The sequence below is a fragment of the Mauremys reevesii genome, linkage group 3 (genome assembly GCF_016161935.1).
Source record: "Mauremys reevesii isolate NIE-2019 linkage group 3, ASM1616193v1, whole genome shotgun sequence".
NCBI classification, from domain to species: Eukaryota; Metazoa; Chordata; order Testudines; family Geoemydidae; genus Mauremys; species Mauremys reevesii.
This window is the reverse complement of record NC_052625.1, coordinates 206,070,737-206,087,516: the sequence shown is the minus strand read 5'-3', so window position 1 is coordinate 206,087,516 and position 16,780 is coordinate 206,070,737. Positions and strand designations below refer to the sequence as shown.

Here is a 16,780-nt window from a genome sequence, read left to right as displayed (position 1 = left end):
GGCCTCTTGCCATTAAGTTCCTGGGGTCACAGCTGATGGCTGGGAGTCACCCTGACACTGTCAACCTGGGCAGCAGTGACCCTGAGTTCAGAATCCTGACAAAAGGAAGAAAGGAGAGTAGCAAAATACAGACCCTGGACTTCAGAAAAGCAGACTTTGACTCCCTCAGGGAACTGATGGGCAGGGTCCCCTGGGAGGCTAATATGAGGGGGAAAGGAGTCCAGGAGAGCTGGCTGTATTTTAAAGAAGCCTTACTGAGGGCGCAGGAACAAACCATCCTGATGTGCAGAAAGAATAGCAAATATGGCAGGCGACCAGCTTGGCTTAACAATGAAATCTTTGATGAGCTTAAACACAAAAAGGAAGCGTACAAGAAGTGGAAACTTGGACAGATGACTAGAGAGGAGTATAAAAATATTGCTAGATATTGCAGGGGTGTAATCAGGAAGGCCAAAGCACAACTGGAGTTCCAGCTAGCAAGAGATGTGAAGGGTAACAAGAAGGGTTTCTACAGGTATGTTAGCAACAAGAAGACGGTCAGGGGAAGTGTGGGATCCTTACTGAAGAGGGGAGGCAACATAGTGACAGGTGATGTGGAAAAAGCTGAAGTACTCAATGCTTTTTTTACCTCAGTCAGTTCCCAGACTGCTGCACTGGGCAGCACAGTGTGGGGAGGAGGGACGCAGCCCTCAGTGATGAAAGAACAGGTTCGGGACTATTTAAAAAAGTTAGGAATGCACAAGTCCATGGGTCCAGATCTAATGCATCCAAGGGTGCTAGGGAGTTGGCGGATGTGATTGCAGAGCCATTGGCCATTATCTTTGAAAATTCATGGTGATTGGGGGAGGTCCCGGACGATTGGAAAAAGGCTACTGTAGTGCCTGGCTTTAAAAAAGGGAAGAGAACCTGGGAAACTACAGACCGGTCAGCCTCACTTCAGTCCCCGGCAAAATCATGGAGCAGGTCCTCAAGGAATCCATTTTGAAGCACTTGGAGGAGAGGAAGGTGATCAGGAACAGTCAGCATGGATTCACCAAGAGCAAGTCATGCCTGACCAACCTGATTGCCTTCTATGAGGAGATAACTGGCTCTGTGGATATGGGGAAAGCAGTGGATGTGATATATTTTGACTTTAGCAAAGCTTTTGCTACGGTCTCTCACAGTATTCTTGTCAGCAATTTAAAGAAGTATGAATTGGATGAATGGACTATAAGGTGGATAGAAAACTGGCTACATCGTCGGGCTCAACGGGTAGTGATCAACGGCTTGAAGTCTAGTTGGCAGCTGGTATCAAGCAGAGTGCCCCAAGGATCAGTTTTGTTCAACATATTTATTAATGATCTGGATGATGGGATGGATTGCACCCTCAGCAAGTCCGCAGATGACACTAAGCTTGGGGAAGAGGTATGCTAGAGGATAAGAATAGGGTCCAGAGTGACCTAGACAAATTGGAGGATTGGGCCAAAAGAAATCTGATGAGGTTCAACAAGGACAAGTGCAGAGTCCTGCACTTAGGACAGAAGAATCCCATGCACCACTACAGGCTGGGGACTGACTGGCTAAACAGCAGTTCTGCAGAAAAGGACCTGGGGATTACAATGGATGAGTAGCTGAATATGAGTCAACAGTGTGCCCTTGTTGCCAAGAAGGCTAATGGCATTTTGGGCTGTATAAGCAGGGGCATTGCCAACAGATCGAGGAACGTGATCATTCCCCTCTATTCGACATCAGTGAGGCCTCATCTGGAGTACTGTGTCCAGTTTTGGGCCCCACACTACAAGGAGGATGTGGAAAAATTGGAAAGAGTCCAGCGGAGGGCAACAAAAATGATTAGGGGGCTGGAGCACATGACTTATGAGGAGAGGCTGAGGGGACTGGGATTGTTTAGTCTGCAGAAGAGAAGGATGAGGGGGGATTTGATAGCTGCTTTCAACTACCTGAAAGGAGGTTCCAAAGAGGATGGATCTAGACTGTTCCGTACCAGATGACAGAACAAGGAGCAATGGTCTCAAGTTGCAGTGGGGGAGGTTTAGGTTGGATATTAGGAAAAACGTTTTCACTAGGAGGGTGGTGAAGCACTGGAATGGGTTCCCTAGGGAGGTGGTGGAATCTCCTTCCTTAGAGGTTTTTAAGGTCAGGCTTGACAAAGCCCTGGCTGGGATGATTTAGTTGGGGATTGGCCCTGCTTTGAGCAGGGAGTTGGACTAGATACCTCCTGAGGCCCCTTCCAACCCTGAGATTCTATGATTCTATGGTAGGGGGTGCTCAGCTGCTGCACTGATTGCAGCTAGAGAGAGGCAGGCAGGGCTCGGAGCTATGTTCAGATTGCTCTGGTCTCCAGGGGCTGAAATACTGCCAGAGTGGCTCTCCGCGTGGTATTGCACTCCCGAGAACTCAGGAGAGGTGCTCGCTTTATGTCGCTAACATAAACTGCTCCCTGAGAGACTGAAAAAGCCACCGGAAAATGCACAGCACTGCAACCCCCCAGCCCACCCCCGCACGCCCACCCCCATGCATCTGCCCTGGACCCGTCACAAGCAGATCCACCATGCTCCTGCTTGGGTCCCAGGGGACACCTGAAGTGGGGGCCTTACCAGGGCTCTTCTGGCTCTAGCAATTCAAAGCCCATGACCCCCTAAGAAGAGGGAGGAGAAGTGGCAGCACAGGGCATGGGGGCTGCAGATTCCCTCAGAGCCACTCTGAGTGACATGCTGCATGCTGGGGCAGGACTTCACCATCGCAGGTATCACTCACCTGCCCCAGGAAAACCTGATACAATAGGAGGTCCTATTACAGCTCCAAAAGGAGAGTGAGCAGCAATTCCTCCCGACCCCAAGAGCGGTGCCCCACCCACATCCCCACACTCTTCCCCCTGGCTTGCATTCCCGCAAGGAGGGAGGGGGATGAGAGGATCACGCATCCACATGATGTTAGCCGGCAGTGCTCGTAGGACAGCACAGTCCTCTCAGAGCGCGCACAAGCTGAGCCAGACTCCTTCCCTTCTTCCACTTCCTCCTTTGGTTTCTCCCACTTCATGTGTCACTTCCCTCATTCACACTCCCTAACACACCCACCCCCCAATGGAAGAACCGAGACCTTACCACCCCTTCCAGCACAGCTTCCTGTCTGGAGAGGGTCTGACACCACTAGCATGGGGCACAGAGCCCAAGAAATCCCAGCACCCTCCTGTGCCCCAATACCAACAAGCCTACAGAGTTTAACCCCCCTGCCTAGCCGGCACGGCTCAGGGCTTCAGCTAGTCACCCACAAGGGTCAGGAAGGAATCATTCCCAGCCAGTGTATTCTGGGGTTTTTCCCCCCCTCCTTCCTCTGAAGTATCAGAGATGGCCATGGCTGAAGACGGGACACTGGAGGGGCTGGGTACAGAGAATTCTCCTTCTCCAGTGCTTGGCTGGTGGGTCTTGCTCACATGCTCAGGGTCAACAGCTTCCATATGAGGTGAGATTAATAGGCCTAGTGTGGAGACAGGAAATAAGGAAGTGTTATTTACTGCTTCTCATAACACAAGAACTAGGGGCCACCAAATGAAATGAATAGGCAGCAGGTTTAAAACAAAAAAAAAAAGGAAGTATTTCTTCACACAGCATACAGGTAACCTGTGGAACTCCTTGCCAGAGGATGTTGTGAAGACCAAGACTATAACAGGGTTCAAACAAGAACTAGATAAGTTCATGGAGGACAGGTCCATCAATGGCTATTAGCCAGGATGGGTAAGGAACGGTGTCCCTAGCCTCTGTTTGTCAGAGGGTGGTGATGGATGGCAGGAGAGAGATCACTTGATCATTACCTGTTAGGTTCACTCCCTCTGGGGCACCTGGCATTGGCCACTGTCAGCAGACAGGATACTGGGCTGGATGGACCTTTGGTATGACCCACTGTGGCCGTTCTTATACTGATCATCATATTGAGCGTGGGGAAGGAATTTTCCCCAGGTCAGAGTTGCAGGGACCTGGTGGGGGGAGAGAAGGTTTGCCTTCTCCTGCAGCACGGAGCATGGGTTACCTACAGGGATTGTGTGGGCAGCCCACCCCATCAATTCCCGGCTGCTGCAGGAGTCTCAGGCAGTGCTGCACGTCACTCCCCCCTGTTTTTGGCCAGTGACACACACCAGTTCAGTCTCCTGAGGGCTGGAATGCTTTAGTCTAATCCCGGTCATTGGTCTTAACACAGGGGTAAGCGGGTGGGTTGGTGGCCTGTGCTAGACAGCAGGTCAGACTGGATGGTCCCTTCTGGCCTTTGACTCTATGACTATGAGGAGACCAGGAAGGACTCCCACTCCCGTGGCCAAGTGCACTGTGAAGCTGCCTCGGGTGAGCTCCCAGAGTAGATGGACTGACAGCAAATCGTCCCCACCAGCCAGGACTCAGGGAGAGGCTGGCCGCCCCCCAACAGCCCTCAAACAGTTAACAGCAGCCACCAAGATGCACATGGAGTGTCTGCACCACAGGCCCTCTGGCTTCTCTCCACTTGGGGTTCCAGCAGCCAGCTCCATTCCCCAGGAAGACGGGTTTGGCCACTGCCTCTGGCCTCCCCTGGAGGAGCCAGCGCGGCAGGGCTCTCCAGCTGTGTGGGCTATTTATAGTAACCCACACTAGGCCGGGGCTTTCCCCTTGAAAACAAGCATGGAGACATTCTCCTGGCAGTGCCCGAGCGGCTGACGGGGCTCTGAGGCTTGCCAGCTCGGTCACGTTTGGCAGCCTGGATACTGTGTACACAGGAAGACAATGCACTGCACTGTCAGCAGGGCAGCCTCTCAGCTCACTGTCAACTTGCACTTAGCAGGAGCAGTGCAGGAGCACCAGGTACAGGAGCTATGGCCTCAGTGCCAGGTCTGGGCACAGGCCAAGCCCTCCAAGACTCTGCTCCTGTCGCTGGTCACGCAGCTGACTCGGCAGACCTTGTGAGGTGGCATGTACAGCAGGGGCAATCAGAAGCAGACTCCAGCCTTTCCTTGCAGTGGACACTGGAGGGCAGAGGCTCACGGAAAGCAGAGATGGCTACGATGGCACTTAACAGACTCGCGCGCCTGCGGTTCCAAGGCCAGTGATTTAACAGCTCTCGTCCAAGCCCTGATCACCTTGTGTCTTGACTTCTCTCCTTGTCTGCTGCCACCTTGCCTCACTCAGCCTCCTTCCGAACGCTGCCATCAAGATCGTCTTGCTGGCCCTGGGACCGCACCAGGTGTCCTTTGTGTCCATCCACTGGCCTCCCCGTCTCCACCACCTCAAACACACACTACATGTCCTCGCTTTCAGAGCCCTTCACGCTCCACCCCAACTCTGCCAGGGACACCAGCCGCAGTCACCTGCTTCTCCCACGTTCACACTGCCATCCCTCCATGTGGGAAAACACCCTGGTCAAAACTCCCAAGACCACCACCCGACCCTCCTTCCAGTCCCTCCCTACGCCCACCTTGCCATGAGGCCGAGAGAATACTGCTGTGACTCACTGATCGCTGCCAGCACCTGGTTTGGCACATCAACAACTTGTGCACGCAGCTGGCCTGTGCTAAAACACCCCGTCGGTGCTGTTCCCTCGTCCTCTCTCCTCCCCACCCACTTGTCTGCCTCACTCACCTGGTCTGTGTCAGACTGTAAGCTCTCTGAGGCACAGACTGTCCTTCACTGGGTGTACACTGCACAGCTGTTAGTACAATGGCCCTGCACCCAGTCCAGCACTGCAACACAAATAATCAGCGGGCTGGTTCTTCAGCGCTGGAGGGGGACAAGCTTCTGAGATGGACAGAGAGCAAAGGTGGATGGGTGGGATGACGTAGGCCAGAAACACCTGCAGTACTGGGGGCCGCAATCTGACAATGAGGAGGGTAGGAGTGAAGGTCTACGGAACTGAAAACAAAAGGGCATCTCTTACAGGCTGTCAGGCAGGAGGCGAGCAAGACCGGCTCCCAAGAGCAGGCTCCTGCACTCCTGAGGGATTTAATCACCTGCCTAGCTGATGGCAAACAGAGATGCCCAAACTAGGTTACTGCCCGTAGGCATTAGAATCCAGAAAGTACAGAGCCCTGCCCCAGCTCCGTATCTTACTGTAGGGAGGGAATGATTGAGAAGAATATGGAAGCTTGGAACTAGTGGCCACCAGCTACATGGCTTCAGCACAGTGAGGAAGGGGATCCCAGAGCACAATGTACACGGGGAACACATGGGAACCAGGAAAGCTAGCTAGTAAGGCCTTAACCCAGGGGTCGGCAACCTTTCAGAAATGCTGGGCCGAGTCTTCCTTTATTCACTCTAATGTAAGGTTTTGCATGCCAGTCATACATTTTAACCTTTTTAGAAGGTCTCTTTCTATAAGTCTATAATATATAACTAAACTATTGTTGTATGTAAAGTAAATAAGATTTTTAAAATGTTTAAGAAGCTTCCTTTAAAATTAAATTAAAATGCAGAGCCCCCCGGGCCAGTGGCCAGGAGCTGGGCAGTGTGAGTGCCACTGAAAATCAGCTCATGTGCCGCCTTCGGCACGTGTGCCATAGGTTGCCTACGCCTGCCTTAACCTAATGGTTTTGCTGATTTAACTACCAGTATAGTTAAAGTGGCAGAGCTCCCTAGTGTAGATGCAGTTATATCAGTATATACCAGCATAGCTTATTCTGGTTCATACGCTATACCAGTACTGAGTGCCTGGTTCAAGCGGGTTCATATTAGGACTCTTACTGGCATAAGTTTCTGTTGGTCTCCCTTATGTTATGGTACAAACTGCTGCAGTACCTTCCCCTGGGCTGGGCACTGCGGCTCGGCCCTGTCATACCCCAGCTGCTGCATGCCCTCTGCAGCGTCTGAAGAGACACCTTTATTTCTACAGCTACTCTGCCGCTGAGCTTGCACGGCTCCTGCTCCCCACAGGCCGAGGAAATTGGGACTTCATTCCTGGACCAGGCAGCAGCAGGCAGCTTGTAGCTTTATGTGGAGCCAGCCCCGTGGGGTTGGTCGCAGAGGTGGGCTAACAGGCATTCCAAAATCACACTGGGAATAAGGGGGGGTGGGGGTGGTCAGGCTTCCAATCACTGCAATCCCCAGGTAGCAGAGTTCAAAAATTGACCAGAGCAGTTGCTGTCACTGTGGACCTGTTGATGGAGGACTGCTTCTACCGGTACAGATACCACAGCATCTGCACAGGCGGCTACTGGTGGAACAGAGCCAGGGGAGGATTGATGCCAGTCGGGGAGGTGGTTTTGAGCCACTGATGGAGAGCTGGGGTTTTACCAGCAGGACTGCAAGTCGACTGTGGATGCACACAAAGGGTATGTCTACACTGCAGTGGAGAGGGATACCTGAGCTAGCTTTTACTGGGGCAGCTCGCTAAATGGAGCAGTGAAGCCGCGGCAGTGCCCGTTAGCCACCCAAGTACGTACCCAGGGGCCTGGGCAGGCCTCTCCTCAGGCAGTTAGCCTGTGCCACCACCCAAGACACTGTGGCTGCACCGCGATTTGTAGGGAAGTCAGCGGAGGTTGCCACGTGCCGTAATCACCCCCTGACAGCAGCGTAGGCATGAGCTACGCTGATATGAGGCACATTTCACCGGCAGAACTGTGGAGCCCAAGCCTGGCCTGTATTGTTATAAAATCCCAGCTCCAGCCAACAGTGACACCACTACACCTTTTTACATATAGCTCAACTCTTCTCAGTGCTCTAACATCTGAAATGTGGGGTGCCTCCTGGGAAGGTGGGTACGGTGAGTGAGCCAAATTTGGGGTCATGTGACCATGGGGTTCTCCAGATGCTGACCACCAAAAAAACAGCTTTGCTAAAGGGTGACATTTTTGCAACTTTTTTTTTTAACCCAGCCTTGGGAATGAAACCCTACCTCTGATCCTAGCACAGGGATCTTGCTCGCTGAACGGTCACCCCCAGAGAGTGCACAGCACCCACTAGCCCTTTGGAGGAGGAAAAGTGAAAACAGGAGGAAGACAGAGGAGCCTACAGGGTTTGTAGGCTGGAAGCATTAAACTGAGAACCTTCAAATCTGATTCGTGCTTAGCTCACAGAGATAAGCAGCAAGCCCCTGATCCAGGCCCTCCCAGCCAGTGTTAACTGGAGTCCGACCACGGGCACTCAGGAGAGTGTCTGTATTGGGAGAACACAATGAAAGTGTAAGTGTAAGTGTGTGTGTAATAGACATAAGACTCTTTGCTGGCAGGGGAGGGGGCTCAGGGGAATAGGAGGGAGGGGTTGGGGGACTCAAGTGAGGCAATGGGGATTAGGGGGAGTGGGTGGGGACTGATATTGGGAAGGGGGACATGGAGGTGAGTAGCAGATAGGGGTAGAAGTACCTGTCAATCTCACATTCTTCCCTCCCAGGTGTGCGCCAGGATCTGAGGGGCTCTCTTGTGGGGGCTACCTCCTTCTCCCTACCTTCACACGAGTGCTGGGATCCAAGGGAGCTAGCTCCTCTGGGGGTGCCCGAGCCCCTCTGCCTGCCCCTCCCCGGGGTGCACCAGGAGCAGGGGGGACCCTGCCCATCTATGGAAATCTGACCCCCTCAAATCAGCCTGGGGGAGAGCATGCCTTTCTGTGGGTGCCTGAGCCCCTCCTCCAGCCTCCCCTCACGTGAGCTGAGATCTGAAAGGCCTTGTCCCTCTCGGGGAAATCTGAGCCCCCTCCCTGTCCCCCATGTGGCAGCCTGAGGGGGAACCTGATAGCCTTCAAATCTGTTCAGGGCTGCTCTAAAGAGGACGGTGATTCGTTGTTCTCCATGTCCCCTGCAGGTAGGACACGAAGAAATGGGCTAAATCTGCAGCAGGGAGATTGAGGTTAGCAACTAGGAAGAACTGTCTAACTCTAAGGGCAATTAAGCTCTGGGGACCTGATTCCAAGGGACGTTGTGGAATCGCATCACTGGAGGTTTATAAGAACAGGTTGGACAAACCCCTCTCATGGCTAGTCTAAGTTCACTTGGTCCTGCTCAGCGCAGGGGTCACAAGGAGACAACCTCTTGAGGTCCCTTCCAGCCCCACGTAGCTATGATCCTGTGCCTGCCAGGATCTGTGGAACCCCTGCCCCCCAGGTGTGAAGCTGGACACATGCCTCCTGGGAACATGCACCAAGGCAACATTGCTGACCCTGGGAACAGGTGTGCCTGATGCATACTACAGGCTTTCCAGCACCAGGGAGTGGAAATGGAAACACCCGCGGCCCGAATGGAGTGGCTCACACATCCCAGAGCTATCATTTCATGCTGTATTCATCTCCCTGGGGTATTCCCAGCTGAATGAGAACATCTGATTGAGGTGAATGGGACACCTCACACCTCTCTGACTCCTCTATGCTACAGAGGGATATGTAGAGCCCCTTCCCTCCACCCTCCCTAAATGGTCCCCCTTTCAGCAGGAGAGTGGAATGCCAGCCTACAATTGTTAAGGTAGAAACCACTTTTCTGTTAAAGCTCAATTCTTCGAAGCGTTCTAAAATCCGCACCATTACTTGGGTTACCTTGAAATCTACTATCTCTCATGGGGGCAGACGGTACAGTTAGTGACCCTAATGTGGGGTCTTCTGACCAAGGGGTTCCTGAAATACAGACTCCTGGGAAAAAACAGCATTTAATAAAGTTCACAGATTCTAAAGGGAGGAGAGAGACACCAGTCTTCTCTCACAGGCTTTACGTTCCTGTAACCACCTTGTAATAAAGTTGTCAAGTGTTTGGGACACAATATAACGTCTTTCTTTCACCAGCCCTAATAGCCACTACACAAGCTAAACATTTCAAAGCACAACCATTATTCCCATTCCACTATAACAAAGTCTATTTTGGGGGGTACTTAGGAATCACATAACCACATGGTCTAGCAGAGAGAACAGTGGAGTGGGACTCAGGAAACCTGGGCTCTATTCTCAGCTCTGCCAGTGGAATGACTTTGGCCAAGTCACTTTAATCACTCTGTGCCTCAGTTTCCCTATCTGTACAATGGAGATAATGACGTTTCCCTCCTTGCGACCTACAGATGAAAAGCACTATATAAGAGCTAGACATTATCATCATTATCTGGCAGGAGCAGTATCTGAACTGCACACCTACATGACTACAACTGCTTAATGACCAGACTCCTACCATTATTTCTTTTTCTGTTAAAAAAAACAAACAGGAAATTAAATGGCAAACACTGTTATTAACCCAGAGCTAATGTTACCCAGTGGTGTCTCGGGCCCTTCAAGAACACCAGGTTGAGCAAAACTCCAACTTGTGAAAAGCAAAAGGAATACTGAGTTATTGTAAACAGCCACGCAACCAGAGCTCTAGAGATGCCCAATTACACCCGTAAAACACACTAACATAGCACTCTGTCTTTGCAGTGCATTGACCAGGAGCTCCCGATGCTCAACCGGCCTAGCCTACTCCACAGAAAGACCAGCCCCTCTGCAACTCCCTGAGTCAGTTCATCCCCATGTGCAAGATGCCATCAGCACTCTGCTTCCACTCACCCTTCATTAAACCCACAGACACACACACCTCCTGTCACAGGGAAAGGAGCAATTACAGACAAGTAGCAGATACCCTGCCCATGAGGGAAGTTTCTTGCTAAACCCCCCACTCCTTGTGGTTGGTTCAGGCCCTCAAACGAGAGGCCTCATGTGCCTTGTACATCTGGGCCTAATGTAACTGGTTATTTTCATTATCCATATACATGTCCAATCCTTATGGGAATCTTACTAAGCTCTTGGCTGATTAATAGCCTGTGGCAGTGAGTTCCACAGGTTAATGATACACTGTGAATACATTCCCTTTATCATTGCTAATTCTGCCTCCTTCCAATTTTCCCCTCATTGTTGTATGTCGGAAAGGGTGAATGGCAGCACCCCACCCACCTCCTACCGCAGCCTGTCAGTCAAATGAGGGCACTGGAATATTATTCTCCCTCCTAGTCTTTATGCAGCCTGCTTGCTGGTTTGACCACCAATGCACACTAAGCTGTCCACAGCGATGCCCAGATTTTTCCCGGAAGGAACCCAATGAAGTGTCCAAGGCCTGGTCTGCACAAGAATTTACATCAGAAAATCCACCCCCAGAGAGACGAAGTTAAGCCAACCTAGCTCCCAGGGTAGAAAGCACTAAGTCAACAGAAGAATTCTCCCATTGACCTAACAACTGCCTCTCGGGGAGATGGATTGTCTACGGTGATGGGAGAAGCCCTCCCGTGCATGTAGGTAGTGTCTATGATGCACCACTGTAGCACTTTAAGTGTAGATGTGCCCTACATTCACAATCCTCGTCCTAGGACAGAGATTTGTGTTACCCGCTCGGAGAGCTGACCCTTTATCCCTACTGATTTCTATCTCTCAGCCAGCCAGAGACTGCTCCATGACACTGCTCCATTCTATGGTGACCAGTCTGTAGTCAACAGCCTCTCCAGGGAGCTTTGCTAGCACCTTGCCATGCGGTATAGATCCCTCCAGGCAGCTCTGCTACTGTTCCTCTTGCACTCTCAGCTCTGCCGGGCAACTAACCTCTCTGTGCTCAAGGAACTGCTTTGCACCCTCCAGTTCCAAATGCAGGAGCAGCAAGCCTTCAGCACTACCCTGCCTGTGCCATTCATGCCTGCCTCTCCCCAGCTTGAATAGGCATGGTACGTGGCGGGATGGTGTGCTAGCACCATTTCCAAGTTGCTATTTATCCTCTAAAATCTTGGCTTTCATTAACAAAAGGAAGTCTCTAGCTGTTACGGCTGCAATGAAACCTTGAAAACATGATGTGAGCATAATTGAGGCAGTGACACCTGTCAAGTCTGTAGGCGGCAGAGGAGTGAACACCCCATTCACATTCCTGGGTGTTAGAGCAGCATCAGCTGAGTTAAATGTTAACTAGGTCACTGCTTGTCAGATGATATATATAAGGAGAGGATCGTACCCAAACAGATCTGCCCATACGCTTTAATGATGGTTCTTTTTGGCACCATGAGTGGGTGGACTTGGAAGATAACCTCACTTATTTTTTTCTGCAGGCAAAAAGGAGTCAAGCTCCAGGCCCCTGCACCACCAAGGAACATCTGCACAATCTGTCGCGAGCGGTGCCCCATGTGGATGGAGCTTGGAAGAGAACCACTACCTTTTTCTTCCAGTTCAACCTCTAAGCCGCAGACCACCTAGCCCATAGCCCTTACGTCTGCTCATGCAATCTGGACCCAGCCGCTGACGTGTCACCCAGCCCATGCCGCCTTGCGCTACATCCTCTTGTGCCAACAGCCTGTTGGCCAAAAGAGCTAATGCAATTGTGAGTTATAAATGGTAATCTCGAGTAGGAGTCGAGAGGTTATTTAACCTCTGGATTTTGCACCACTGCTGGAATCCTTTGTCCGCGTTTGGTGCCACAGGCCAAGAAAGATGTTGATAAACTGGAGAGGGGTCAGCGAAGAGCCACGGAGATGAATAAAGAGTTAGAAAACCTGCCTCGCAGTGACAGACTCCAAGAGCTCAATGTGTTTAGTTTAGCAAGCAGCAGGTTAAGGGGTGACTTGATCAGTCCAAGTACCTGCCTGAGGAACAGACGTTTAATACTAGGCTCTTCAATCTAACAGAGAAAGGTCTAACGTGATCCAACAGCAGGAAGTTGAATCTAAACAAATAAGGCACGAATGTTTAACAGGGAGAGTAATTAACCACTGGAACCATTTCCCAAGGCCACAGTGGACTCTCCATCGCTGAAAGCATTCCAGTCAAGACTGGCTGGTTTTCTAAAAGATGGGCTCTAGCAATTACTGTGAGGCAGGTCTCTGGCCTGTGCTATGTTCCAGATCAGACTAGACCATCCCAATTCCACCCACCCCCGCATCCCCCACTTTGGCATCTATGGAACTCAGCTACCAATCACTTTGGGAAAGCTGCGCTTTAATCAGGGCAGTAGCTGCGGAGATTGCAAGTGCACATGTATAAAATTGATCTCACCCTCACTCTGCTCTGCTCCAGCCACTGTGGGCAGAAACCTCTATGGGGCTGAGGGCACTGACCCCCCCCATCTGACTCCCCCAGGTACCTGCAATTACTGTGAGGCAGGTCTCTGGCCTGTGCTATGTTCCAGATAGATTGCAAGTGCACATGTATAAAATTGATCTCACCCTCACTCTGCTCTGCTCCAGCCACTGTGGGCAGAAACCTCTATGGGGCTGAGGGCACTGACCCCCCCCATCTGACTCCCCCAGGTACCCCAGATACACAACCAGCTCTCACATCTGGCCGGAGATCCCCAGGACACAGTAACTAGCACCATTCTAAGCTTCCCCCGAGAGTCCCCCCAGAACGCTCTCTCTGAGCAGGATGCTGACGTCTTTCTGCTCCCTGTTCCTTGGGCAGTGGCTCACATACTCACCGTGCCAAGCAGAGAGACACTGGGTTACCAGGGCCGAGTCTGAAGCCCTGCCCCAGCAGAGATGGGGACAGCCCCTGTCAGACACAGGTAAGGTCTGAGCTCCAAGGACAGGGCAGAGGGACAGCTGCACAGCCGGTCTATGGGCAGGAGGAGCAGGAAGTTGACAACCCCCCCACAACCTGCCAACCCCTCTGCAGCCGGAGAGGTGAAGCATGCAGCAGCATTTGGCTCAGGGCACAGACCAGATGGTTTTTAGGGAGTGTCTCCTCCCAGCAGCATGGCCCCCCGCAGGGTAATTATCACCCAGGTGTCAGCAGATCACAGCTGCTCCCAAAGGGCCAGGAGCTGGCCAGCATTCGATGCTGGGCAGATGGGCTGGTGTGAAAGCTACGGGAGCCAGCTGGGCAGATGGGCTGGTGTGAAAGCTAGGGGAGCCAGCCTGCAGCCCAGCTCCACCCCAGGTCAGCACTTCAAGGCCACCTGGCCTCCCAGGCCCTGTGGAGGATTGCAGCTCTCAGACCCACTCCAGCTGCTTCTCTGCCCAGGTGATACAAGGGCTGCTCAAGCTAGCAGCCTCCGGGTTTCTTGGGGGGTGGGGAGGGGAGCGGTGGCAGGGCACTATCTGCGAGGAACTCGCCTGCCCGCCCTGGTGTGACACAGCCCAAATCTTGGACCTGCAGGGCACAGCACGAAGCGGCTGGAGAGCGGCACAGGCTGCAGCAGGTCCAGCTTTCCAAGGGAGACGTGCTCCCAGGCCCAATCCAGGACAGGGGTTGGGGGGGCACTAGCCACCAAGGGGGCAGTGTCTTGTGCCTTGTGTTTGCATTTGTAATCTCTGCACAAGGTTCGAACAGTGTCTGAAAAACATCCCCCCAGCTAGGGTGGTTGTGGTATTGGGGTGGGTGGGGTTGGCGACTGGCCTGGCGGGCTCTCTGTACATCACGCTGCATGAGCCCCCAGGGAGCATGCAATGAGCTCCCCAACAGAGGGCACTGCTGGGACCCCTGCCGCATATTGGCCCCGGAAGTGGCGGCTGGGAAGACATTTCTGCTTCCAGCAACCTTCTAAATGGAGGCTCTGGCTTGGAGAGGGTTTGTAAATGGAAGTGGGGGAGGGGTGGGAACAGGGAGCTCTGGGACAGGCACCCTGAATGGGGAGCATGGGACACTGGCATCAGCAGCACAACAGGAAGGCTTCTCGGGGAGGGAACCCACAGCTGCTATGTAAACTGAGAAGTCCAATATGCCTGGTTATTGCAGCTGCTCTAGCCAACCCTAGAGACCATGGGGGTGTCCTGGGTACGCTTGGGCCCCACAGCGGGCTGACGGCCTGTATGCTCCAAAGCAGAGGCAGAGGGGTCACGTCTCTTTGTTAGGGGAGGCAGGGAAAGGCGAAGCACTGACAGAGGGAGCAAGAGAGCATCCTGCACTGGCCAGGCTAGACAGCAGGAACCGAGGTGCCCAGGTGCTAGTCTCTGGCCTGCCACTGGTTCGCCTCTTGGCCTTGGGCAGGTCAGAACGGTTCTGTTCCTCAGTTTCCACCTCTGTAATGGAGCAGTAAAGGGCCTGAGCCGCCCCCATGCTACAGAGGGGTAAGGAGCTAAGGCCAGGTATTGCTGGGTGCATTTCACAGCTTCTTGCCCGCTGGCTGTTAGCATCACCGTCCAGCTCGTCCCCCATCACTGTGCCTTCCCAGAGGGATCTGCAAGTCTCCTGGCACTAGCACAGCCCCAGGTACGGCAGGGACCCCATGGGAAGGCCGTCTGGGGCACTGCTCTGGTGCATTTACACTCGGCCCCTCTGACGTTCCCTGAGCGAGAACCACGTTGGCAAATTGCTAGGAGCCCAAAGGACCATCACAGAACAGAGCAAGTCACAGGCACTTTCATCCATTCAGTGGAGGTGCAGCTTAGGCCCCAGCCAAGCAGCATGGACCCACTGAATGCTGGGAAATGTAGTCTCCGGAGATGCCACCTCTCCACGGAAACTGTGAGCTGCAGTGTCAAACCGGGTCAGGCTCTCCTACCTTAGCCTCTCCCACAGCGTCTCTGCTCCTGCATGGCTCTCCTGACTCCCTCCCTCCAAGGCAGACGGTGACAGAATCCCACACAAGTGGGACGTTCCTTCCTGTAAGGCCATGGGCTCCAGGGTTCCCTTTCTCACTCTTCACAGCATCCAAGCCAGCCCTGCCCTTGAGCTGCTGCAGCCCACGGAGTGCAAAGCACCACATGACGTGCCGTGAGCCCAAGGCATTCAGGAGCCACACTCCCACTCTGCCACAAGCCGTGCCAATGAGCCAGGCTCTCTGCTCCGGTTCAGTGCCCTCAGCCCACCGCCCCTCTCTCCAGCACTGTCAGCCCAGACAGAGCCCCGCTGGCAGGACCGAGCCGCCTCACATTCGCAGACTCACCAGGGCGTGTTTGCGCTTCCTGCCAGGCCGCCCCGCTTTCCTCGTGGCTGTCCCTGGTTCCTGCTTCTCGTCCTTGCTCCGGTTCTCCTCCAGCTCCTCTTCCCTCTGCTAGGCCAAGAGAGAGTGCAGAGTCAGTGCAGCAGGTCACAGCAGGGGCCAGACAGCTGCTCCCTCAACTCCAGCATATTTTACATTTCTACATTGCCTGTCATCCCAAAGCGCGGCCCAGGCTACGGACCGGGGTGGAAAGCAGCACACAGCAACATGACCTGGCGGGTTAGGTCAGGAAGGGGCCTGGCACAGGAGGAAGAGATTTCCACCCTTTGGAGATCGGCTCAGACTGCCCAGGTTGACAGCTCAGCTAAAAGCTGGCACCAAAGCAGCCCCGTGTCTCCTAGCGCTGCATTGGGGGCACCGTGACTCCTTCTGAGCCACCAGCCCCACTTCCTGCAATACCCAAGCTGACCGGCCAGTGGGACTGGAATCTGACTAATTCCCAGCCCCTGGCGGCTGGCTGCAGCCAGCGAGGGCGGGCGGAGCGGAGGACTGACATGACAGGAAGCAGCTCCAGGGCAGGTACCAAGGTCTGAGGTGGATGGGTTCAAAGGGCGGTTTCAGCTCTCTCTGGGGTTTGGCTTGCTGAGCCCCAGGCCCTGCTAGGGAGGAGACAGTGGGAGGCTCTCCTGGTGCCGGGAGGGGACAGCCTGCTCCGGGGGCCAGGCGCCATTTAGAAAACAATATAAACGGACGAGGCCAGCCGAGGGGAGGCGTGTCTGTGCCCATGCATGCGGGCGCACAACACACCTACACAGCCTGTTTAACACCCCCCACCCAGCTCAGCGGGGGAACCCGGGGATCTACACACAGGGACAGGGGGGCTAACGCCACACATTTGGAGACCCTCCTCCGGCCAGCACAGCTAATGACACTGCAGTGAGGGAGCCTGCAGAGCTGTAAGGGATTCCTGGTGCTCAGCAGTGGGGAGCCCAGGTGGCTGCTCAGAGAAACGGGTCTGAGAGAGGGCCAGGAATGA

At 53.5% G+C, this 16,780-nt stretch overlaps 1 protein-coding gene across 5 annotated transcripts in view; it reads right to left on the bottom strand.

Moving 5' to 3' along the window:
• DNMT3A (DNA methyltransferase 3 alpha) overlaps window positions 1-16,780 on the bottom strand; it is a 232,036-nt gene that overhangs the window by 161,902 nt on the left and 53,354 nt on the right. For 4 of the 5 annotated variants that reach the window (XM_039528527.1, XM_039528526.1, XM_039528529.1 and 1 more), the window contains exon 3: window positions 15,748-15,855. In XM_039528527.1, the coding sequence (XP_039384461.1) occupies window positions 15,748-15,855 (108 nt within the window). The remainder of the gene's footprint in view (window positions 1-15,747; window positions 15,856-16,780) is intronic. The other variant, XM_039528528.1, reaches the window with a different exon arrangement.